This window comes from Alligator sinensis, unplaced genomic scaffold (assembly GCF_000455745.1).
Source record: "Alligator sinensis unplaced genomic scaffold, ASM45574v1 scaffold781_1, whole genome shotgun sequence".
NCBI classification, from domain to species: domain Eukaryota; kingdom Metazoa; phylum Chordata; order Crocodylia; family Alligatoridae; genus Alligator; species Alligator sinensis.
In genome coordinates, this window is record NW_005841845.1 from 3,931,086 (window position 1) to 3,957,230 (window position 26,145).

The 26,145-nt window shown below is 52.4% G+C and overlaps 1 protein-coding gene across 1 annotated transcript in view; it reads left to right on the top strand.

The window, feature by feature from the left end:
* ZSWIM5 (zinc finger SWIM-type containing 5) overlaps positions 1-26,145 on the top strand; it is a 120,238-nt gene that overhangs the window by 66,956 nt on the left and 27,137 nt on the right. Inside the window, exon 2 of the mRNA XM_025206737.1 lies at positions 25,565-25,921. Coding sequence (XP_025062522.1) covers positions 25,565-25,921 — 357 coding nt within the window. The remainder of the gene's footprint in view (positions 1-25,564; positions 25,922-26,145) is intronic.

Consider the following 26,145-nt stretch of genomic DNA (forward strand, 5'->3'; position numbering starts at 1 on the left):
GTGTGTGGGGGGCGGGTTGGGTGGGTGTGGTGTGTGTGTGTGGCGGTGTGTGTGTGTGTGTGTGTGTGTGTGTGTGTGTGTGTGTACGTGCATGTGCTCAGCAGACAGATGGGTTGCACATTGACTTTACACATTGACTCGTGGGTGGGTGTGTGCATGCACATGTTGGTGGCCAGTTTAAATACCCGATCAGCATCTTGCCGAAAATAAGTAGAGGAAGTTTAATTGTCGTCAGAAACGGGGCCGGCCGCCCTGCCTCCAGCCCCTGGCGACGGACGCTCCGTTGATTAACCGCAAAATGGAATCCAAAGTAGGCTGCTCACCTTGCTCATCACGCTGCCCCGCGCGCGTGGAGACAGGTTGCTCCAGCTGTTCTGCTATATTGGACCCTTCTGACTTTTTTTTATATGCAGAACAAAGCCCGGCAGCTCTGGCTAGGAGCTCATCGGCGATTGCGTCCCCGTGCGAGAGAAGCCTCCCTGGTGGGTCGCACGCGGTAGTCGACTTTCCCTTGCTACGGCTGCAAAGCCGGCTGCTCCGGTCCTCCCAAATATTGCACTGTCACTCCCGGGTTTGGCGGCGTGCCTGGCTCCTCTCCCGGCTGCAGCCATGGGGATGGCCGCTGAATGCCTCTGGAATGCGAGCCCGCGCCCCCGCGGGGGCAGGCCGCAGGGCCATTGTGTCTGGCACGTGGCAGGGGTGCAGGGGTGGGGGGCAGGCTGGTTAGTTCAAATGCATGAATTTGAACTTGATGTCTGTGTTAGGTCGGAGCGACTGGGCTCGGGCTGGCCCTAGGTAGAAACTGACACTTCGAACCCTTCCCCGCTGCGCAACCCCCCCCGCAAGCACCCAGAGAGCATCGGGGATCAAAATCTGAGACTGAACGTGCAATGTCTGAAATTGCAGCAGCCCTTGTCTTGGGGACGAAAGGGCTCGTGCAGCGCGGGCAGGGCAAGCCGGAGCCTGATCTCGGGGGGGCAGAGGTCGATAGTGCCATTAACTGGGGAACCAATCCTAGCTTTCATTTCCTCCACTTTTTTTTTCCAGTCTTATTGGCTGGCATTGCCCCAGGCCTGGATTATTAACTTCGCTTTAGGGCCCGGTTATTTTCGTGAGTCCATCTGCAGCACCTGAACGTTTTTGACCTCTACCTCTCACGGGCGCCTCTGCGAGTTTACAGCCAACTGTCCATTTAATTGACTTCCCTCCCGGTGCGACGTACAGACATTAAACAGCGAGAGCTGTTAAATCCCTTGTCGTGAGCAGTCGCCTCCACCCATGCTAAGGCATTGCCCCAAGCCTGCTGCAGCACTTGGGCTGGCCGTGGCAGGGAGGGAGAGGGGTAGTGATGCCCAACTGGTGCAAATAGGACGCTCAAGTCCATAGGTTTGAAGCGGGTGCTGTTCCATGTCCTGTAAAGCCCTTCGAGTAGCAGAAAGCCCTAGGCAAAACAGTAGGCGAGGGCATTTTTACAAATGAACTCCGTTTCGTTTTATTCAGTTCATCTGTAGGTGATCTCAGAAGCAAGTAAGCTCCGTGTATAATTGCTTCAGGTCTTATTGGTGTCTTCAAGTCCTGCAGGGGAAATGCAGCTTTTAGGACATGACGCCTAGCCGGTCACCAAAAGTCAAACTTTTTTTCCACATAAATGAATATATTTCGTCATTTGTAAGTGCGTCTCCCCTCCCCCTCTCCCGCTGGTGTATTAAGAATTTAAGATTTTAATCAAAATTTTAATTGCTTTGTTTTTCTTTTGCTTCTGTAATATAAATAATAAATAATGTTGGTAGCGCCTGTTCTTTTGAGAGAGGCTGGTACCTCTAAATCATAAGACCAGGATAATTTAAATTATTCAGGTATGTCTGCAGTAGCCTGGCTGGTGTTTTATGATGGATGCTCTATAAAGTTACAGCAGCATTGGCTTTGCACACGCATCCTTGGTCATAAAACCTTGTAGAAAGTGCAATAGGTTCACGAGCCCTGCATGATTAGTGTAGGTAGATGCAAAGTTGGATCTTTCCATGATCAACTGGATCCCTCCTTCTGTTGTGTGCTACATGGGTTGCACGGATTAGACTCTCCACTCCGCTTGAGGGATGGGGAGGGACATAATTAGTTACCAGGAAAGTCATTAAAAAGTCGGGCTGGATGGCAGTGTTGGTGTCACTCCCAGCATCTTTGCTGGGACCGTCCGACTGCAGCATCACGGAGCTGGTGTCTGAACAAAGAAGGTCAAGAGCTGCCTGGGAAACACCCAGAAATTGGGTCTTGTGTCGCTGCACTTGCTAAGGTGAAGCACTTCACTTCTAGTTCATAGATTCATAGGTGTTAGGGGCTGGAAGGGACCTTACAAGATCATCGGGTCCAGCCCCCCTGCACTTGGCTTGCCTTCATTACCCCAGCCTCCACCAGAAGACTCTTTCCATGGAGATCTTTCTGTGCACACGTGTGTGCATATACCCGTGTGTGTGTCTGCATGGCTTGGGGATGGGTGAGAGGCAGCAGACTCCTAGATATTAAAGAACCACTGGGGCGGCTCTTGAGCAAAATGCAAACAGACGCGTCCCGCTTTTGTAGGGGCACGATGGGGGTGGTGGTGTGTGGAGGGAGGCTGGTGCAATGTTGGACCTCGTTCTGACATCGTAGGCCCAGAAGGATCAGTCTGGAGCAGGAGGATGGAGACAGGCTCTTCTCTGTGGCTGCAGGGGACAGGACAGGAACAATGGCCTTGAGCTGCAGCAGGGGAAACTGAGGCTGGAGATGAGGAGGGGCTTTCTGCCTCTGAGGGTGGTCAAGCACTGGAACAGGGTGTCCAGAGAGGTGGGGAATCTCCATCCTTGGAAGTGTTCAAGAGCAGGTTGGACAGACACGTGGCTGGGATGGGTTAGTCAGGGCTGACCCTGCTTTGAGCAGGGGGCTGGGATAGATGTGACCTCCTGAGGTGCCTGCCAGCCTCCCTTTCCTGTCGTCCACCAAGTTGTTCTGGCGCCTGAGGACCAGGATTGTCTTCTCGTAGGTGGTTAGAGGAAAGCTGAGTCCACTCTGTCACCTGAGCGCATGGTGAGCATGGGGTAGGTTGCCAGCGGGTGGTCCTTTGGGTTGCCAGCGGGTTGTCCATTCAGTCACTGCTTGCTCCCCTTGCCACACAAATGACTCCCAGTCCAGGAGCCATCTGCCCTTCACAGGGAGGAACATCTCCGCATGGACCATTGCACTTTCCCAGGGCAGCACGTGTGCGTCCTTTGCCACAGAAACCAGGTGCATTGGGCAGAAAATCTTCTATGGAGTAGCTATGCCCTGTACCACCCCCACCCACAAAACCCATCCTCTTACAGCTTTGTTAGCGGGTCCTCAAGCTAGGATGCTCCCGGCCATGTGCGTGACTAAAGAATTAGGGGGCGTTATTCAGTTGCCAGGACTTAAGCCTCTTATTGAGGACACCGAGTCGGCTTCTCTTGTGTTTAGCTACAGCACTTCGTTCTTCTCTGCCTCCTCTGCTGTAGCTACAGCCTTCTTAGCTGTGACTTCAGGGTGTCGGTAGGCTCCTGACCTGAGGCTGGAAGCTCAAGACATGGGCGCACCCAGCACAGGAGATGGTGAGCGATGCTCTGTGACCGATGAAGTGTGTTCATAGCTGCTCTTGCTGATGTGTATAGATGTATAGATACATCTATATCTAAATCTAGATATATAGAGATGTTTGATAGGTATAGATATATAAACATATAGGTACATATGTAGATATATAGATATAGATACGTAGACATATAGACATCGATATAGGTAGATCGATTGATAGATGGGCTAGATTGATCAAATCCATCAATTAATCTATCTACATCTACGTCTATGTCTACGTCTGTCTGCCTGTCTATATGTCTACGTGTATGTCTATGTCTACGTCTATGTCTACGTCTGTCTGTCTACATCTGTATCTATATGTTTATATATCTTTATCGATCAAATATCTCTATATATCTAGATTTAGATATATCTATATATCTATATATATCAACAAGAGCAGCTACCAAGACGTTTCACTGGTCACAGAGCGTATATACAAATATATGTTAGACTGGTTTTCTTGGGTACTGTTATTGCAGCTACAAGAGTGGGAGCAACCTTTCCAATAAGCGGCTAGATGCGTTATCCAGAGAAACAAAGGATTAGGCGTTAGCAGGTCTCGCTCTACACACTTTTCCCTCCATACCATGACGTGACCCCCTCTATCATTTCTGTTCAGGTTGCTGCTTGACAGAAGGGGTGAGAGAGCTGCCAGATGTATGAAATTTTTGCTGACCTTTGTGTATTGTCCCAATCCCTATAATCCAGACAGCACAAAACCACGTCCTGTAGACATCTGCCAACGTCTGAGCACTGCCAGGACTAGATGCCATCGAAACCCATGCACGTGCCCTTGGTAATGTTGGCCTGGGATCCTGTAGCTGATCCTGGAGGTGAAGGGCAGGCGTGAGCTAGGTCATCGTACAGTGGCGAGACGATTCCTAGAGGCAAGAGGAAAAGATGGGCTGAGTTGAGAGACAGAGGGAAGGGGGTATAGTAACACAAGCTGAACTGTCTCATGTAAGGTGTGTGGTCCAGTACCAACCTCAGTTTAATAGCATCCATATCTCTGGGTGTTCAGAAAGGGATGGGACACATGCTGGTGGTCACTACTGAGCATGGGAGTAAAGGGCAGGGCCTCTGAGACAGACCGTCCTGGACCTTTGATGCTGGGGGCTGCAAGGGAGGGAGGAGCAGGGGCAAAACCCTGCTCGGCCTCAGTCGCTCGCCCTTCCAGCTGCCCCGTGACACCGGACACTGGGCAAGACAGACCCATGGTCTGACCCAGGACATGGCAGTTCTCATGTTCTTGTGAACCAGGTCCTCCATAAATGTGTGATCGGCTTAGAAAACATAATGAGATTTAAATGAAGAAACGGCTCCGTTTCTGAGCATTCACGGTGCCCATTTATGGTTTCAAGCCTGTTTTTCCCCTTGCTGACCCCCCCCCCCCCCAAAAAAAAAAAAAAAAAAAAAAAAAAAGCCCTTATTTTTTCAATAGTTGCTGAGATTTTCCCCACTGCACAAGCCTCTGGGAACTAGGCCATTCAGAGAATTGCACCAAAAGCTGTAAAAATGGGCAAAAACCTGTCTTGGACTAGCCACCTGCTCACGGCCGACAGCCTATTGCTATCGGACCAGCACTGAAGGGGGCAGATACCCCAGACTAGCTGTGTGTTTGTGCACACCAGATCCTGGTACAGTTTTAAAGCAGTGCACAAAACCAGCGTGCAAGATTGACGAGGAAAAGCTGGGAAAATTAGGGCTATTTCGCCTGGACAAGAGAAGACGGTGGGTGGAGGGGCATCGATGACAGGGTTTTTCCTGCTCAGCTTCCTCCCCTGCCCTCTGTTTGCATTGTGCGGTCACCTGCTGGAAGAGAGACCCCGGTGAATCGGTTGAGCTTGCAAAGAGCTTTTCCCACCCCTCTTCCATCACCCCCTCTTCAAACAGCCCGGGTCCCGGCAAGGCTTTGAGTTGAGGGTCCCGATCCACCCGGCTTGCAAGGGGAAGCCCCGGAGGCGCAGGGGTGAGAGGGCAGACATCTGCACCAAAGTGTGGGCTGAGGACCGAAGGCGTGCTTCCTTCCCACGCGTGTTGTGCATGTTGCACGCTGAATTTTTTCCCCCGCTCTCCCGACAGGTGCACGCTAGACAGGCAAGCAGACGCGCAGACAATAGAGCGGGAGGAGGAACGAGCTTCCCTCTTATCTCCTGGCTGTTCCTCATCTGCAAAAACAAAGTGTGGGGGTATTTAATGCCTAATGCACATCAGTGCAGCAAACGGTTCTGGTTGCTAGGCAACAGCAGGGAACCTCGTTAGCGGCGCCATTTGGGGCAAGAATGAATCGGCTCGGAGGGATCAGTTTTCAGGTGTTCTCAGCCAGGGCGACTTTCCCAGCCTTTGCTTCCACTGCCTGGATGAGGGTCATTTGGGCTGTAATTATGCACCGTATCCTATTGGGTTTCCATTGGAACGAGGCACTTCCTGGAACAGCTGACCTCCGAGTTTCCTGAAACCGTGAAAATATCCAGGGTTGAGACCAAGAACGCGGTCTGCGGGGAGGGGAGGGCTTGCTCTTCCAGATGCAGCTTGTTCGCTCCAAGGGCTGTGGCAATAGCGGGGTTTTTCCTCCCTCCCTTCTCTTCGGTTTGCTTGGCACTAAGTTTTACATCAGCAGGAGGGGGGGGTCCGCCGGGTTCAGCATCTCCGCCTTTTCAGTCCATCTCCGGACATCGTCTTGGGTCGTCCCTGGGCCTTTTGGCCTTGGCTTTACCGTTTTGGCTGGGCTGTGACCGAGGGCAGTCATCCGAAGGTCAGTGGTCTCAGGCTTGGTTTGAAGGGAGCTACGGGGAGAAAGGCTATTGCTGGCAGGCGGGGGAGCGATCTCCACCCCTCCCTGGAGGAGAGCAGTTTTCTGGCTAAGAGTCCAGCAGAAGTTGTCTCTTATCGCTGCCGGGGCAGGGCGTAGCGTTGAATGCACCCGTTGCATAGCATCGACTAGCGACTTGGATAGGGAGACGGACCCTCTCCTCCCCACGCCGTATGCGGTTGGGGTCCCGCGGGCCTTGCATCTGAAGGGCCCCCAGCCTGGCTGCTTCTGCCACGCTTTGCTTTTCCATCCCCATGTTACGTGGGGGTGGCAGCATCCCCAGTGCCCCTGATTTCCCTCTGCTTTTTGGTGCGAGGAGGGCGGTAGAGACTCCACGGTGGCGGGGAACTTCCCCATCAAAGCTCGCGTTAGGAAAGTGCTGCTGCTTTCGAGTCGCCTCGCAAGCTCGGGGATGCTCTGGAAGGAATCGAGGTTGCTGAATCAACGCTGCTGACAGCTGCCTGCACCCCCCGAACGGGTGTTGAGCTGGGCTCGTTCCAGCCTCGTTAGGGCATGTCTCGGTGCCGGCTGAATTCCTTCTCCGTGCATCGTCAGCTCTGAGTCAGCTTCCCGCCGGGACTGACCCGCAGTGACCCTGCGGGGTCTTTTGCTATTCCTGGAGAAGATCCTGTCTTCAGGCTGCTTCCCTGCAGCTTGCCGGGCCCTTCGCGCCCTCGCTTTTTCACTTCTCGACATCACCCTCTTCTTCGCGGCTGCAGATGTTCTCCCCATCATGGGGCTCTGCTTCCAGTTCGTCTTGAAACTCCAGCTGCAGCTCGCAGCTAGGGTTGCTCCAGAGGCTCGCCGCTGGTCTCTGTTGCTTAGGGGGTTGCAGCCTAAAATGGACCAGCGGGGAGGGGGAAAAAGACAAGGGTGAATTATTTCAAAAGCCCTCGCAGCATCTTAAGGCTCATCTGGACGCTGCTTCCTTTGTCAGGCTGACGGGGCGCGTTGTTTTAGGCGTGTGGCTGTGTTCCCCGTATCGCTGGAGAGTCTGGCTGGCTTGCGATAAGCCGTGGATCTTGCATGCAGCGGGCCAATTCGCTCCGTTACGCCAGCGAGATCACCGCGCAGGCACTCCGGATTCGCATCGGAGTCGAAACCCGGCTGTGGCCGAAACGAGGGTCCGTGCGCGGGCAGGTGGCGGGGTCGAGCTGCGATCTGAATCGCTGCATTGTTCCCTCGGGCTCTCCCTGGGCTCCAGACTTGGTTTAGAAAGCAGTTTTCGGCTCTTCCTCTCCCTCCCCCAGCGCCCGGCGTTGTCTGGACGTTTTATTATTGGAACGGGAAACCAGACTTGCTCCTTTCGGCTTTGATTGTGTTTTTTGCTGACGTGCACAAACCGGGCCCCGCGATGGCAAGAGGAGACTCGCTGGTGAAGGTCATTGAAACAAGGCTCCTGCCGCAGGCCTGAGTTGGCTCGGGATATATTTTAGAAGCAAAGGGGTTGAGCTCTTAGTTCATCAGGGCAAATCGGCTTGGAGGTCTTTATTTCCGTGCGATGTTTGAGCAGGAGCATGGATCGATGGAGGTGGCTCATTTATGACGCACGGAGGAGTGGGAAGAAGGATTCTCAGCAAACGTCTACCCGTTCTGGGTCTGTCTGAGATGCCATCACTGGTACCGTGTGGCAGGTCTGGCACGCTGACGTGGCTGCTCGGAAGTGCCCGAGGGATGTTGGGAGAAGGGTGGCCTGGCCGTCCGCTGCTGGAGATGTTTGACCTCGGTATCCGTCGGGATCTGCAACTGGCCGTACCGAATTTTTCTACCTATCCTGGAAGACTTCCTTTTCACTTGAAATAGCATCCCTCCCCCTGGGACCTGCCATTTCAGCTGGAGATGCTCTAACGCGGATTAACCCACATCTGTTCTTGGGGGAAAACCACTAAACGGCGGCGTCTCCCCTTGGCAGCGTTCCCATGTTCCTCCTCTCTGGGCAAAGGCACGTGGCCACGTTCCTGCTCTTTGCCTTCTCTCTCTCGTTATCCAGCGTTCATCGAGTTTGGTTGCTCAGATCTCGCGTCCAAATAAATGCCCTGAGAAATCTCTGGCGTGTACAGCGGAGCCAGGGCTAGGTTGACTGATTAAACAAAGGGGCAAAACAGCAGTGGATTAGAGCCTGGACGGGCTTTGAAGTGGCACGGGGAGACGAGAAATTTGTGGGTTTTCCAAGTGATATTTCAGTCGAAAAGCAGGTATTTGGCTGTGTTTTGCAGGGTTGTGTTGTTTTTTTTCCTCTCCTTCCCTTTACTTTTCATTTAAAAGAGAGAGAGACTTAATTACTGAAAGACATCTGTGGTTTTGGAAGTCTAAGAATCCGCTCCCGGTGCCAAGAGGATTTCATGCCATACTGAGGGGTTCCCCCCACCCTTAATAACAGCCTAGCTACACCATTTTCTCCTCTCCCTTGAGTTGTATGGCTTGTTTTAGCTGCATAACTCATGCTTTCCCCCTCTTTTCCCCCACTCTCCGGTATTTATTTTTACAAATTCCAGGGAGGACAAACAGATCTCTCCTTCGCCGCGTCGCCGGCTTTTCTTTGCCTTCCTTGCACTGTAGCAAAAGCCGTCCCAAGGATAGATCTTGTCATTCTGCGCTGTCGTTCGAGATGTTTGCACTGCACCAGAAGCAAATGGAGCCGACTGCAGTATAGTCTGTGTACTGAATAACAATATCTTCGGGTTTTTTTCCTCCCCCCCAGCCAAAATAGGTTAGGTTTTGCATCAGAGGTTAAGAGTTGGGTTTTTTTACAGAGGCAGCTGGTAAACGGCCTCCAACATGAAGAAGAGACGGATGAGATTTCACCGGTTATCAGCTTGTAACCGTTTATTATGCCAAAGGCTGCATGTACCATAGAGCTGGCACGTGACAGTCGGGACCAGCCCCCAACGGCGTGCTGCTGCCATCAGGTTTTCTCCAAAATAATGTGGCTTCTTCCTTCAAGGGTCTTTATCTCCACCACCTTCCTTTCAACCCTGGGTAGTCCTCGGGGATCCTCCATCCTCCTTCCCCTTTCAGGCCGTTCCTGACCAGCCATGAAGGTCATGCTAACACAACATGATGGAGAGCTTAAAAGAGAAAGAAAGACAAAAAATTACACCCCGGCAGGTGACACTGGTGATTACTGGGCATAGAGGCAGAACTGGGGGATCTGCTGCTAACTGGACCTCACCTGGACTTTGCTGGTGGGTCTCTAGTGAGGGGAGAGCCATTAGGGTCTCCAGTTGCCTCTCTCTTGCTTGCAACTGTCTGATCCAGGGGTGTTCAACCTTTTGGCCCCGTGGGCTAGATGAGTGGCGTGGGGCCTGTCTTTAGGCCGGATCTAGCCCACGGGCCAGAAGTTGAGCACCCCGGTCTAACCTCTGAGATGTTTGTACAGTACTGTTGGAGTGGGCTCTCCTCTGGCTTGCAAGCCGGTCGGCTGGGATGAGTTTTGTGGGTCTTTCTGGCCTCTGCGTCATGATGGGGCTGGGTGGTGGTGGGCGTTTTGTCCCCTTGATGCTACGAGAGATCATGAAAGCAGCTTTCTTCTTGGAAAAGATTCTTCCAGAGAAGACCCGGGAACTTTCTTTATCGATCCAACCGGTGGGATCTGAGCGTGTTCGTGATATGGATCCGCGTTGGAATTGCCATCTGGGTTGCTAAATGGCCAGCGCCTTTCTTCCACCTCCCGAACCCAACTTGCGCCATCTTTTTGTTGGTGTTGCTGCCACGTGTCCGGACACCGTGCGGTTCGCTGCTCCATAGTGGTGTGATAGCAGCAGTCTCCTTTGCACCTGTCTGGCCTTATTGGCATCGTGGTAGCAGCAAGAGGTGGTACAGAGGAGCCCACGCACGCCCCGACCCCCTGCCCCTTTAGGCACGTTGCAAACCTCAGAAGCACCCCGAAGGGACAGCTCTAAGCCAGACCCCTGAACGTGCTCTCGAGCCCTTCGTCTCTGATGTGCCACTGGGGACGAGCCCAGAGGGGCCTCGCCAACCAACTCCTGAGTGAGGACCACGTCGGTGGGTCTGCTCAACCCTGTGGTGCCAGGACTCAGCCCTGTCTGGGCATAGAAAAGTCCTCTCATGCCTTCACGATGCTTGACCAGTGCAAAGCAAAATAGCCTTGGGATGTCTGATCACCTAAGCTGAGGCCAAGAGGTGAAGAGATTCACCCAGGTTGGCACAGAAAACCATCGACGGGGCTGGGAAGAGACCACCTGTTCCCACCTATCTCACCCTCATGGGATCCGAACCCCTGCCAGCAAGTATCGCCGTGCAGCTCTCCCTCCTTTCGCCTGCGTATCCTTTCCCGAGGAGCAACCGGTCCTGGGGAAAGGACTTGCTGGCCCGTTTCCTTTCGTTTCCAATAAAGGGCTTGTCTACATGGGAAAACAGACCCGAAGAGCTGTCGCGGAGTAAGCTGTTCTCCAATAGTTATTCCCAAAGGGCTTCTCATACAGATGGATGCTCAGTTCTGGACTAATTAATGCACTCACTTATTTATTTATTTATTTATTTTGGAATAAAAAGCCAGCAGAGGGATTTATTGTCAACTTCCCAGGCAGACGAGCCCTAATGAACTACAGAATTTCGGCTTGCATATTTTTATTAAACATTATGGCTGCAGGAAAAGGGAAAAAAGGAAAACCTGGGGGCAACTTTACTGTGTTTTGGGGTCTCCCTAATTAAACTAAATGAAACTCTTTTTCAGCATTCATTTTATCTTTATAAAAATGTTTGGCTTGGATCTGCTAGGTGAAATTCTCTTGCAAGAAGAGTCCTTATGGGTTAATGATATAAATGAACGCAGTAAAGTCTCCCTGAATGAAAGGGGCAGGTCAGGGATAGATCTCCAGGGTTTCCAGCTCTGGAGATGGGTGCGATTGAAGTCTGTCTAGTCCGAGACCCTGACTTCCAACCGTGGGTGCCTGACAAGGAGGTGGAACCGTACATGGAGATAAACGGGGGCTATAGAAAATAGAGGCTACGTTTCCTTGAGTTGACTGCTTGCATCCCTACCCTGGTAGGCCTTTATCTGGAGTCAAGAAGGAAGGAGGGCTGGGTACCACGACGTGGCCAGGGGTGTTTGGCTGCTGCTAGAAGGACAGGGCTTCTCAACAGTGGCATATAGAGTGGGAAAGTCGTGTCTGTTGGGGCCGGACTAGGTGGCCCTAAGGTCTCTTCCAAAACTACGAGTCTGTCTTTCCAACGGTCCTCGCTCAGGACTCGGCCTACTTAAGTCTCCACCGTTGACTCATCTTCCTCCCATGGAGATAGCCGCCGGTCCTATCTGGGTTCTGCATGCTTTCCTCTCAGAGTCCGTGTTGCACAAAGGCTCCCCTGGACGCACGACCGGGCTAGAGACCAAAAAGCCCTCTGGATACCGTCGTGCTTTTCCTTTCCTTGCACGGACTGTCACTTCATTGTCTGCGGAATTTAATTATCTGACAAGCATTAAAGCCTCTCTCCTGTGTCTGCTTTGGATGAGTTGGAGAGAGGCAGAAGTCAGACCGACGGAAAAGACGAGCAGAGTCCCATCGGTACAAGTGAAGTACGGGGTAGATGGAAGTTGGGTGATCCAAAAGTATTATGAGCAGGAGTGAATCCTTAGGCCGTCTGAAATATAGGCTGGGGGGCTAATGCCTATTCTGAGTGATGTGTGGACACGATAAAAACATTAAAATCAATTTTGCCTTTTTTAAAACAAAATGGTGTTCCTTATCTGTAAATGGAGCCAGCTGGGGAGAAATATGGAAACCTTAAACTACCAATATTGTTTCCGTTTCACAGGGTCCAAACTCAAGTCCATTTTCCGAGGGTTTTTTGTTGATTTGTTTGTTTCTGCTTTCTTTTTTTTTTTTTCTCCCCATGAAATATTTTAGCCAAATGTTTTGCCAAAAGCGTTACGGAAATGGCCGTCGAGATATGCTCATGGAAATATCTTGGCAAATACAGTTTTCTTAGAAGTATTGATGCGTGGTTTTGGAAGTCGGGGTTTCATCGCTTTTTCGGAAAAGCCACGTCCTAAAAAGAAAGCGCGGGCTGCCTCGGAGAAACCTTTGCCTTCTTTCCCTGCAGCTCTGGACTGCCCGATTCCCTCCCGTCTGACAGGATAAACTTTTTTTTAAAGGCCAGGAAAATGTTAACAAATGGCTTTTCCACAAATTGTCAGGCTGCTATTTTAAGGTCTGGTACCTCGGGACTGATTGTGGCTGTATTGCATCCCTTTGCATTGATAGTAGATGCTGAACGCTCACCATTTACTGGTTCTGCATCCCAGAGCCATGTGGGCGAGGGGGAGAGACCTTTCATTGAAACGTATTTCAAATAGGCATCCAGAGTCTTAAAACCCTGGTGCCCTGTTGTGTCCAGAGGTCTTTGCAACAGAAAAAAGCTGCTCTAGTGTTTTCCCGTTGTCAAAAAAACAAGAGAAAACGAAGAGTCGGCATTTTCCGAGGGGCCTTGAGTCCAGCAAGGGCTGCCTCCAGTTGAAAAGGTTGAGAACGGCTGGCGAACGCGGTCTTCTGCCATTGCAGTGCCGGGCTCCCGGCGCCTTCTGGTGGTGGCGTGCAGCTTGATGGAGCTGCACGTTCCCAACTCGCCTGGGACGGTAACGTGAAGTCGGTGCGATTCTTCCCGTCCATCGCAGCGGAGCCAGGCCGGCTGCGACGTTTCAAGACAAGGTTTCGCAGTGTTTTTAATTCTAAATTGTTTTCCATTTCCACATCGCCATATGCAGATCCGGACCCGTTCCCCTCCCCTTCCTTTTCAGCCATGCTTCTAAGCTGTCACCAAGGAGCTGTGCTGGTAAGAGGCAAAATACAAGGCTTTGCCCCTGCCTGAGGCCAAGAAGAGAACAAAAGGCCCCGAGAAGTTGCCTCCCGGCTGTGCCTGCCCTGTCTCTGAAAAGCAGGTCAACAATGAGGATGAATGACGGGAGAGAAAAAGACATTACCACGTTGCAAAGGAACTCCTTTCCCACCCAGAGGGGACACAGGGACAAGAGCGTAAACCAGGAGCCGGGGACAACGGCTACAAGGAGACGATGACCGATTTAACAGGATTATGCAGACATAACTCAATTTTTATTCAGACAGAGTTGCTGGCACCGGGGGTTTTCCCCCTGATGAGCAGATCGGCGGAGCGCTGAATTTTCCTTGAGCAAAATCGAACGGTGGCTACTTAGCCGCATTTGCATCCTGCAGGTGTGACGCCGTGACGGCAGCAGCCCGGGTGGCGGGCTTCGATTCGATTGTTTCTTAATAAAATTGCGAGCGCGGGGCTAATTGGATCTGGGTTTGGGGTTCCTGCTGCCTCGGACGGCGCAGAACAAAGGAGCCTCGTTACTGCTAGCGGGGGCGCAGCGGTAGTTTTTGGAAAGGGGGTCTGCCACGGGCCGTGCGTACCACGATTGGTTTTGGTGGGACCGCCGCGTTCCCTGGCAGACACGCGGATCGCTATATCGGGCCACGCGGGGAATCGCGCCGTTCGGTTTCAAACGTACTGAAGACGTGCGTTCTCCAGTAGGTGTGCGTCCCTGGGGTGCTAATGAGCAATTCCTGATTACAAGCCCGCGGAGGCAGATTCTCAGCCAAGCAGCTCCAGTGCAGTGGGTCGAGCCAGGCCAGTTTGTACCACTGGAAGACTGGCATTCATGTGCCTGGGCGTCTTGCACTGGGGCAAGGTGGAAATATGGAGGTTGAACTATCTTTGGCAGCCTTGGTCAACACAGAGCACCAGAACCTGGCTGCTTGAGCTCGTTAGAGAAAATTAAGATTGGAAGGGGCCTCAGGAGGTCATCTAGTCCAACCCCCAAAGGTTGGTTTTTATTCCAGTTCTTTTCCATGGATTCAGTTTCTTTTCATGGAAATCTTCTTCTTCCAGGCTTGCAGGTTGGAGCGTCAAGTGGTTTTGCAAGACGTTGACCCTTCAGACGCACCATTAATGGGAGGCAAGAGAAGGCAGAGGCAAATGCCAAAGCGCTCCTCTCGACTTGCTTGAAAGCAGATAGCCCCGCTCACCGGTTCTCTGCGGGGATTTATTACGCGGAGCAGGGATTATTTTGCTTTTGTTTTCATTGTCTCGGGCGTTGTGTGTCACCGGTCTTCATCTCCTCCGAAGTGAGAAACGTATTGCAGCCCCACAGAACTCAGACCTGATTGCACTGCACCTTTACTCCCTTCGTAGGTGAAGCCGGCTCTCCCTCACAGCAAAACCTGCTGTATTTGTCCTCTCCCCATATTCCCTCCGTTGTGTTAGCACCACAGTGCACCTGCCCCAAGCTCAGTTTGCTAGCATCCTCGTTCAGCGCACCCGGCTTGGAATGAGCAGCTCCGTTGTGCAGTCAGGATTTAGTTGAGGTTTTTTCCTTTTTTAAATTTGCTTTCTATCCCTCCCCCATCCTGGCAGACATCCCTCCAAATCCATATCTTCCTAGCAGGAGATGCATCTGATTCACACGTCTGGGCAGATTAAAAATCCATTTGCCTACAGGACAACTGATGGATGGGCTGGGTGGGGCGAGAGGGTTTTTCATTTTGGAGGAAGGAGACGCATCCCAGGTCTTATAGACATCAAAGAGCGGGGTGGGTGGGAAGGATGTGGGAATAATTTTGAATCGTCTGATCCTTGTTTTGTTCGAATTGTCTGAGAAAGCATCACTGAAATGGAGCCTGGGACGGCTCCCAAAGCCCATGGACGACGGGAAATCTCCATTTCGGGCTTCTAAATAAACAACCACCCAAAGCCTTGTCCGGATAATAGTGGGAAACGCTGGAAAATTGAGTTAATACAAGGGCATCTGTGTAAGTGAATGCCGGGGCCGGGAAAGCTGCATTGTTCTTTAACTCTACTGATGCCGGAACAGATGGGAGGCGAAGGCCACTTCACGCATTAGCTGGCGCAGATAAAGAGCAAAGCAAAGAAGGGCCCTTGTGACTGATTATAGAGGTTAACGGGAATAGAAACCAGCGGATTGACTCCTGCGTCGCAGGAGGTGCTCTGGGAGAGGAGCAGATGGCGAGGAGGGCGTCCCTCCAGCTTACTCAGCTGCTGGGAGAAGCCGACGGCCACCCCCAGCACGCACCGGCCTACCTGCCTCTCGGCAGCGTGCCCTTCTTCCCCTCCGCCACCCTCCGGACTGCAGTCTTTTTGGTAGGGTGTGCAAGCATTTGTGCTCCTCCTTTGCTTGGCCCATCTGCCGATGCGTGTGCAAAGCTCACGCGTGTACAGGCTACCCATGGAGGTCTCCGGTGGGTTGTGTTCGGGCAGCAGGGCTGCCCAACTGGTGGCTGATGTGTGGCCCTCCCCGGGCTCTCCTCCAGCTGCTGGTCCCTCCATCCCTCCTCCAGTGTGGGGCCTGGGCTGTGCGGGGATTGGGACCACACGGTGCCACGATGGGGTCCTGGGGGCTTCGACATGGAACAGACTTGCTCAGACAGGGACGGTCTCATTTAGCGTCGGCCCCTTGCTCCTCCTGGCTGTGGGTCCCGGCGGCGTTCTCTCGAGGTCTTTGTTTGCCTCGCGAACGCTGCGGTTTGCTTTGCCGGGCGGTAACGAGGAAACCGGAGAAAACGGGGGAAGTCGATAACACGCCGCCGCGTTGCGCTGCGTCAGCATTTTTCCAGCTCGCGTCCCCCGCCGGCTAGCGGACCTCGCCATAAGGGCCGGCCAGATCACTGCCCCTCTGCATATCGAGCCTGCATGCGTCGTGAAAAGGAATTGCTTTCGGAGGGGGAAAAGGCATGCATTTGTAGGGGCTGGCTGCTTTAATTGCATCTCTCGAGCCACCAATATTGTGTTTTGCGAGAGAGAAATTACAATGGATTCAGTGTTTTTCCCCCTCCTCGTCTCTCCTCCTTTCCTTTTTTTTTTTTTTTTTTTCCCCTTCACTGAAAAGAGACGTTTTATCTGTGTGTGGCAACACCTGCCTAGGGCGCCTCTGTGAGTCCTGGTGAATAAAAAGAGCAGCAAGAAAAGTGGGTTTAATTGCACACATCTTCAGCGGAGTATTCCTTGCACTTAAAAGCACAAAAGGCCAGCTCTGCGCTATTTGAATGGAGCCTGGGAGGGCTGTACTGAGAAGTACTCTCCATTACTATCAGAGGCAGATGATTCACTTTGCTGGAGCATTGTCATGTGCAAATGAGTTCATGAGCCCATCTTCTTTCCAACTGCAAGGTCAGGGACACGGCAATTGTCAGCTTCAGCTGGCTGGAGCAGTTGAACTCGGGCTGGGAAGCTTCCCGCACGTTTGCTAACCCAGCTTCCCAGAGCAGAGGCACCTTTTTTCTGCAAAGCATGTGCGCACATCACAAGTATTGACCGGTTTAGGTTAACGGCTGGAGAGCTGGTTGGGAAATGTGACGGGGAAGGGGTTATAAATAACACCCAGTGCTGCAGTAATTATTCACTGCTCATTATAGGTTTCACACAGTGGAAAAACAAATGGTTTTTCCACTATGAGCTGCGGCAGCAGTCGGTTTGCATTCATGATAATTGCTGAGGAGCTTGGATGGGGTTGAGCTGGAAATGCCTTTCCGTTACGGCTTGGAAATTTTAAAAATATTTGGGGTCACGTTAACCCAGTTCCTATGATTTGTGCTGAGAGTTTGCAACCTACCTTGTGCACATCTGCCACCTCCCATAAATATCCCCGGAGTCTTTCCTATGTGTTTTCCAGGTCCTTGCCTGTCTGGAAGCTGAGCTGCCTTGACAGTCTTGCAGGCTGGAAAACATCTGCTTATTTGCAGGCGAGTCACCTGGCAGAGAGCTGAGCTTGCTCCGTCGCCGGCCTTAACTCTGACCACTCTTTGCCGTGGGGAGACGGGGTGCAAAGGTGAGCCCAGCCCTCTGATGCTTGGTGGGAAAGGACCGGGTTCGGTTCACTTTTGGGCTCCTCCAGGCAAAGCCACAGGATGCGGCTCATCACTGGCACCGACCTGCTTTCTGGTTGACTTTGCAGCTGGGTCATGTTGCAAACACGGGCTTGGACAGAGGTTTTCTGGATGAGATGCTGGTTCGTGGGAGCGGGGGGCTGAATGCACCGAGCAGGATTTCGGAAGGGCGGTGGGGAGAGGGAGGGTGAAGCTGCATTACTGACCAGCCTCTCTTGGCTGGGCAGTGGGGGAAGAGAAATGACGGGGACTTTCTGGAAGCGTTGTGTATTGGCTTCTCCTCATATGGCCGGTATTGATCTTGCAAGGCGCTTTCCCAGAATACGAGCCTCGGCACTAGGAAATCACTTGATGTTTTAATGTACAGGCATAGGTATCGGTTTCCTTCCCCCATCCTGTCGTTTCAAGCGGGTGGCACCTGGGGCAGCGAGACAGATGAGGTTAGTCTCGCCCCGAGAAAGTCACGGCTTTCTCCACGTCCATCCATGCTTCCCGGCAGGTCCAGCCGAGGCTGAAGCGCCGTGGGCAGGTGCCGGGGTCAGCATCTCTCCATCCGCACGCTGTTGTTCCCTGAGACGGGAAGCAAACAAAGCCACGGAGGGACGCGGCCCTCCGCTGCACACGTGTCGTGAATCTGAGTCCCGGCGCGGGTCGTTTCTCGGGGCTGGCGGCTGGGGTGTCGGCAGATCCTTGTGGGGGTGCCATGGGGTGCTCTCCTCTATCGGCGCTGTTAGGTGTGCAAATGCCTACTCTCGATTCACAAGCTCAACCCAGCGTCCAAGCCGCGCTGACCTGTTGCGGGTCCCGCGTTCTTCGCAACAAAAGAATCGCTCTGTCCTTTTTCTGCAGTCAACAAAAACGAGCAAAGGCTAAGAACTGGCATTTTTTGAGCGTGTTTTGAGTCTAACGAGGGGAGCTGCATATCTAAGTCAGTTGAGGTTAGTCAGTAAGAGCCTCCATGAGTTTTTGCAACCAAGCTGGGGCACGCAGGTGTGATGGGATGAGCCTGAGTTATGCCATTTCTTGGCCTGAAATTTTTCCCAGCCTATAGGCAAATTCATTTTGGAAAGTCTGAGCAAAATCAGTTGAATCTTTTAGCCTAAAAACATACAGTTGCCCTCTGTTCTGCTTGGAAACGTTGCACTTTTTTTTCACAATTTGCTGAAGCTGGAAGCTTCTGAATTTTTTGGTGCATTTATTTGCCTCCATAGCTCGATACAACTCCAGCCTGAACAGAGAATCAGTTAGACGTACAGGCCTTTATGTTTGATAAAGGTGCAGATGTGAAGTTTTTTTTTATGTTTTATGATTTTAAACAGCTCGAGCATGGATTCCACAATTAGGGGTGTGTTTGTAAAGGTCCTGCCAGATTTGGCATTTGGGACTTTGCACCTACTGAACTAGGGTACGTCCAGCTTCGTTTTTGAGACCTCTGGATTAAGGTGGGTTGGCGCTGGCTCGTGTCAGCTGGCTTTGTGGTTCGCAGCCTGGAACGAGTTGGGTTACGGGCACCTGGGTTTGCTGTGCTCTGGTTTAGGACTCCAGCAATACGTGAAGACCCGTTTGGCTGAATAGATCAACAACATGCATGTCTGTTATGCACATGCGTTGACATTTTGGACTTGGCTGTGTGTGGGTACATGGTAGTTGGACTTCACGGCTCAGTGACACCCTGATTTAGAGAAGGCCGAGGGGGATTGAATAGCAGCCTTCACCTCCCTGCAGGGGGTTGCAAAGGGGATGGAGCTGGGCTGGTCTCAGTGGGGGCAGATGACAGGACAAGGAGCAATGGGCTCAAGCTGCAGCAAGGGAAGTTGAGGTTGGGTATTAGAAAAAACTCTCACTAGGAGGGTGGTGAAGCACTGTAATGGGTTCCCTAGAGAGGTGGTGGAGTCTCCTTGGTGGTTTTTAAGACCTGACTATACAAAGCCTTGGCTGGGATGATGCAGTTGGGGCTGGTCCTGCTTGGAGCAGGGGTTGGACTAGATGTGACTCCTGAGCTCCCTTCCCACCCTCGTTGTCTGTGATTCTGTGACTCTTCAAGAGTATGCACGAGTCCAGCCAAGTTTTGCAGAGGAGATTTGCTATGGCTCAAAGGCTGGCCGGTTCCTAAACTCTGCAGAGGAGAATGCCTCCAGTGGCCTTTGCAAAGCTCTGGGCTCAAGGCATTTTTGAGCGTCGTTGGTGGTCTTGACTGATGGATTGACTCAGTCAAGACGTCGGGACCTACGAGCTGTTGTTGGAGGTTGCACGACGAAGGAAGCTGCAGTGGTTTGGACACATCGTGAGAACATCACCCTCGCCAACACCACCATGCAGGGCGCAGGGGGGGGAAAGAGAAAAAGATGGACCCGAGAAGAGCTGGGAACCGATATCAAGGACTGGATGGGACTTCGTGGCAGAGTGCACGAAGCTAGCCGAGCACAGGGCAGAGTGCAGGAGGGTTGATACAACATCTAAGTGCCCCAATGGTCACGGCAACCTCAGGACTGACTGGACTTGCCTTGTGACATCCCCACGCCAAATAGATCTTTATTGGAGGGAGAGGCTGGGCTCCACATTAATCAGAAATGAAATACCGAGTTAGCATCAGCATAACACGAAAGCCGAAACGTCGAGAACTTGAGATTGGGACGTATCGATGGACGATTCTGTCTTGTGTTGTCTGTAATATTTTGCCCCTCTTTTCGGTTTCCCACGTGACCCTCGTGAGAGTCGTGCCGTTCGCTAACAAAGGGGCCATTCTCCTGCCACCTCTCCTATGCGTTGGACAACAAGCTCCTTCCCCGTTCGTCTTTGTGGCTGCTTCTCAGGATCTGCTGACCAGCACGAAGTGGACAGGTCTCCATTTTTATAGGAGGCCAAAGATGCCCCTTTAACTAGGCAGCAAGGCTTCTCTTCGGAACCAGAGAGCGAATGACTTGGCCTTGTGCCGTGGCTGGTGTCATGATTGTGATATAGAAATCATGAAGTCTTAGAGAAGTGGGCTGGAAGGGACTTCCAGAGGTCAACCCCCCTGCCTAAGGCAGGATCAGCCCTGTCCAAACCGTCCTGGACAAATCCATCGTCAACCCTGACACGGGACATCACGGGGAAAGCCGGGGGACCACGGGAGCCCACGCCCTTCTGTTGTAGGAGGTTGTTAATATGCCGGGAGACATCCTCCTGCGTGCCAGGCCCTGTTGGTGTGCATGGTGGGTGCACGGTGTATGCTCTTGCGTGCATTCAGTCTGCACCGCTTGGACCGGCGCCTGTTGAACAAAGCCACCCGACTTGTCACCTGCTGGGGACAGGTGAGCTTTGCTGCCCAGGCGGCTGTCTTCAGGCTTGTGCCCTCGTTCAAGAAACATCAGGAGTCCCGCTCTTTTCCCAACTCATTGCACGTGCAAATAGCTCCTGGAGAAAGGAGCATTGCCTGATGGGTTTTGGCCCCGCCGGGTTCTCACTTCACACGTCGTTACCCGTTCTGCAACCTCGTGGAGACCTGGTAGAGCGGGTCTGTGCATTTGAACCTTGCACTTTGCATTTTATCAGCTGGGAAATAGCCCTCATATTTCAAGCCCTTGTATGACCATTGTGATGGGGGTAGGTTGTGAGAGAAGCTGGAGCTGTTTCTCAGGCACAGGGAAGCTTGGATGGAACAAGACCTTAATTACAACTAAGAGATTTGCTGCTTTTTTTTGTGATTTTTCCAATCCTGGCACTGTCAGTTTGCTGGCAGCAAATCAAACAGCAAGTTAGTTTATATTGAATGCATGCTAGGAAGAGAAGATAGAGTCTCAGATAAGCATCCAACTGTAGGAACTTCTGAAATTGAGCTGCACTATCCCCTTGCACTATCCCCTTGCACGTGGGGATAGTGCAGATTATTAGGTCTTTTCTGTGTTACTTCATCCGGATTGAAGCAACAAAGGAAGAAATAAAACAAGGTTTTTTTTGATGCATCTCTGCTTTCCCCCCCTCCGTGTAATCCAGCCCCTGCATGTTCAGCAAGGCGAGGGGGTTGTACCGTGCACCACCGCCACATATGCCCAGCAGTCATCCTTAGCCACGCGGTGGAAGGCAGGGGCTCACGTTCTCCTTCTTGCTTTGATCAGGAGGCATTTATGGCATGGAGCCGGGGGGGTAATAGGGTGTGTTTGCTCTGAGGTTAATGGGGTGTTTTCCCTACGAGTGGGTGTCATGCTGTTATATTGGTAGAAACGTTGTACTTGAGAGCCAAGGCGTGAGTCGTTAGGAAATGAATCATAGCATCGTAGAGAAGTAGCGTTGGCGGGTCAGAAAATGGGGGTGGGAAGGGACCTCAGGAGTCGCATCCAGTCCAACCCCTGCTCCAAGCAGGACCGGCCCCAACTGCATCATCTCAGACGAGGCTTTGTCTACCCGGGTCCAAAGATGGAGACTGCACCACCTCTCCGGGGAGCCTGTTCCAGTGCTGCACCACCCTCCTCGTGAGGGAGTTTTTCCTAATATCCAACCCAAATTTCCCTTGCTGCAATGTGAGCCCATTGCTCCTTCTGTCATCTGCCCCCACTGAGACCAGTCCAGCTCCATCCTCTTTGCACCCCCCTGCAGGGAGGTGAAGGCTGCTATTCAATCCCCGCTTGGTCTTCTCTAAATCGGGGAGATGTCAATGAGCCGGGAAGCCCAGGTTGACTAGCTTGGCGCTACCTGAATAGGGACTTTGCATCAGCTGGTGGCCAAACCATGAGCGGGGCCCAGTTGGGAGAGGTTGCATCTCCCAGGGCAGAGAGGGCTTCCAGGCAGGTGGGCCCAGGTCGAAGCAGGGACTGGGCTCCTCCTGCCTGGTGATGCCCGAGCTCAGCCTCACACCTGGCAGAGCTACCGGTCCTTGTACTGGCAGCCTGTTTGGGCATGGGCATGCCATGCCCCAGGAGGAGCAACGACCCGGCCCACTCGGCTCACCCCGACGGCTGTTGTGTGGGCTCGTAGAAGTAAATCTGCCGAATACAAAGGAGCCGTATATTAATGCTATTACAGCACTCCCTAATGTTGTTATAGCTTAGGGTTATCTGCATCTTCATACACATTTTGATGAGTGTATAAGTGTTAGAAATGATGATTTTTAAACCGAAACTTTATTTAAAGCCTGGCTGGGTGCAAAATTAATTTTCAAGTATTAAAATAGAAATATTTTACCAGTCTTACAATTATAGCAGCACAGATTTAAAAAAAAAAAAAAAAAGCTGCTGCACTCAGATGCTTTTTGTGCACCTGTCACTTTAAAAAGCTTGGTTTTTAAGGATGAATCTGTTGAAATGCAGGTAGTTCCTAATCCGAGAATCGACCATGAAACTACGTGCATTTCAATAAATTCGTCCTAAAAAAAATCTCGCCTTCCAGTTTCCTGCTCCCGGCCTGGATCCAGCATCTGCCCAAAGCAAGGAGCATGTGCATGCCTCTGGATTTATGCACCGGAGCAGGGGTCGCAGCCCCGGAAAGGCATTTTAGGGCAGCCTCGAGAGCCCATCACTTGTCCCGAAGAGTTTTTATGACTTTGCTTCAAATCCGCTTAAAAAAGGAAACGGGGCGGCGCTTGGCCTCGCGGCTAGCTGCCTCTCAAGCCCGTGGTGGAAGAGAGATGCTTCGGCATGGATCCGTCACGTTTCTGTGGGGCAGCTCTTGTAGGAGGGATCCAAGTGGGGCTGCGGTGTAGTAAGCGTAACACTTCTCATCCAGATCCCCACCCGGGTGTGGCCGAGGCGTAAGCTGCCCGCCAGCACTGCAGTGAGAAGAGGAGGGAGCCGGGGCCCGCCTGGCTTCCTCCTTGTTTTTGAAGTTAAATATTACCGAATTAGATGCTTTATCAAGCCTGCGGGGACGGAGCTTGAGCAGATCCAAATGGCTGAGCCCGCAAAGATCTGTCGAGCAGGTCTGCATTTCCCCCCTTCCCCTCCCTCCTTCTAAAGTGAAAGCAGACCTTGACACTTAATCAGATTTGAATGTGGTTTTTGGCGCTGCTTGAAAGAGACTGGCAGCAAATAGCTAGGTTTGATGCCATTTATTAAAAACCTCTGGTAGAATTTGTCTCGGGAAGCCTTTGTGAGGGCTGGCAAACGCACAAGGGTTTGATGCAGTTAACGTATTTTCATCTCTTTTTTCTTCCTCTCTCCCCTCCCTTTTCTCTCCTCTCATTAATTGTAACCCTTTCAGCCGGAGGGCTGACTCCGGAGAGACTCCTGTTGACGTGGGGTCTTGATTGGGCTCTGGTGATGCCGGCCAAGTGCGCATGTCCTTGGGGAGGGGGCAGTCTTGCAGCCACGCGGGGCTGGTAGCCAGGTCCCTGGGCTCCGACACAGCCCAACCTATACGACCGCGGTCAAGGGAATTAACCTGCTGGCGGTGCCGCCTTCTCATTAGAAATTAAACCCCCGCAAAAAAACCCAGCAGCAGAGCTCCCTGGGCAAACAAGATATTTGTTCTGCCCTCCACCCACGACTTCCTCCCCACTTCCCGCTGAAGCAGGTGAGGATTTGGGGCTAGGCTTTCTACAAGTGACTGGTGATTTTGGTTGTCTTGATTCTCGGGGGCCCAGCTCGAAGCCTCTCCAATAAGCGCTGTTGGAAGGCAGGTGTTTGGAAAGCTCACTTTCAAGTGTCCGTTCCTTCCTCCGCAACTTCTTGCCTCTCTTGGGTAAAGCTTCTTTCTCCTTCCTGGGATCTCCCCACCCTGCAGTTGTTTGGGACCGATCTCTTCTTGGACTCCGCTTGGGTGCGTCTACATGTGCAATTAATGCTATTTGGCTTTACTGTGCAGTAAGCACCTGCATGTGTAGATGGTGACACTTTACTGTGCAGTAGACTAATTTACTGTGCAGTAAGCACCTGCACGTGTAGATGGTGACACTTTACTGTGCAGTAGATTAGTCTTGTGTAGACACTGACTAATTCTTCCTCATTGTCTTTTTAAACTAGGAAGGAAATTCCTAGCTGTCAGAAGTATTTGCTAAGTGCTGCGTTGGCCTCTGGTGTCTCAATCGCAAATAATAAGGAAGACGTATTCCTCTGCTCTTGGCTCCTTGGACTGGCAGTGCACTTGCTGGGTTTTAAAGCCGGGCAGGGCTTTTCCCAGTTGACCCGGGAGCTACGCTTCAGTTTGCAGGTGTGCGTGTCGGTGCGGCAGTGCAGCAGGGTTTGTTAAATGCAGCTGCTGGTGGGCTGAAGTAGCATGGTGGGAGCTGCAGAGCAGCTGGTCCCCTGGCGGTTTGCTCCCTGGCTCTGAAGGGTTATTGGACTTTGTTGAAGGACCGAATATGGGCAAAGAGCTTGCGGCGAAGCAGGAGACTTCGTTGAGGTCTTGGAAGAGATCTCGCTCTCCGAACTCTGGTTCGGCTCCAGTATCCAGTCAACACCTCTGCCATTTGCTCCCGCTGTTTTGGAGCACTTGCGTTTGCTGCTGCGTCCGAAAGTGTGTTGGGGGAGTGAACGGGGATATGGCAGGGGTTTAAAATATATCCTTGTAAAAGAACCAGCCATTAGCAGGACCCACCTGGGGCGGGCTCTGCAGTAGCAGGCCGTTTGAACGGGTGAGATGATACACGGGGCAGGCATTCGTCCTGCGTGAGAGTCTTCAGGATTGGGCCTTGTGCTCTTCGATTAATTAGACGATGGCTGGGAGAGGGGCCTGGCAGCAATAGCTTTTGTAGTCCTATAGACTTGGTGGTTAAATAGGCTGGCTAAAGGGCCCCGATGTGTGTGCACGTGTGTGTGTGTAAAGATCCCGTGTACTCCCGATCGTTTTGAGGTGTAGTCACCCAGCGGATGTCAGAACAGAGCTCTGCACGTAGCTCTCCAGCGTGAGCACAGCCCCTGGCGTGCGACTGGGCGTGTTATGGATCCCCGGGCGGCCGAGGGTTGCAAAAAGCAGCGCGTGCTTCGTTCTGTAGCAGCCTCTTCCTCTTTGCTCTCTGAGATCGGCCGGCGCAGGACGTGGCGCCGAAGGGGGGCTGAGATGGGTGTGCATGCCGCCAGTCCTCCGGTCTCTTGGCCTGGAGCTGCACGCTGGTGGCGGCGCTGCTCTCCTAGAACGAGGCAGGAGGATCTAGTACGTAGACAGTTCCCACTAAACACTTAGATTTCAGGCCACGTAATTCTCACCATCAGCCTGCACGTGCCCACATGGTATTAATGCCGTCGGTGTTGCAGAGCTTGCACGCGTTGCCATCCATTTGCAAAATCAGGCTTGTTAACCTTATCTCTTTTTCTCCCCCTCTTTTTCCATGCCCCAGGTTTCCACCTGAGCGGGACCGTCACGGAGCCCGCCACTGCGACGGAGCCAGAGATGACCTACAAAGTGGCCATCAGCTTCGACCGCTGCAAAATCACCTCGGTGACATGCGGCTGCGGGAACAAGGACATTTTTTATTGTGCCCACGTGGTGGCCCTCTCCCTGTACAGGATCCGCAAGCCCGACCAGGTCAAACTCCGTCTTCCCATCTCAGAGACCCTTTTCCAGATGAACAGGGACCAGCTCCAAAAGTTCGTTCAGTATTTAATCACGGCTCATCACACCGAGGTGCTGCCCACCGCCCAGAAGCTGGCGGATGAAATCCTGTCCTCCAACTCCGAGATCAACCAAGTGCACGGTAACTCGCGTCCTTTGTGCCGTGACTTTTAAATGCCGAGGCCCTTTCGGCTGGAGGCTGGCGATGGCCACTCCACAGTCATGGACGTGGCCCTTCGTTTGGGTCCTGCCTAGGGAGAATTAAAAGGGGGGGCGAAACAAAATTGATGTAAAAGTATCACAGTGGCATTTGCATTGTGCAAGCTGCTTCGGTCTCTGTTGTCACTCACGTGTTTATTCGCGGAA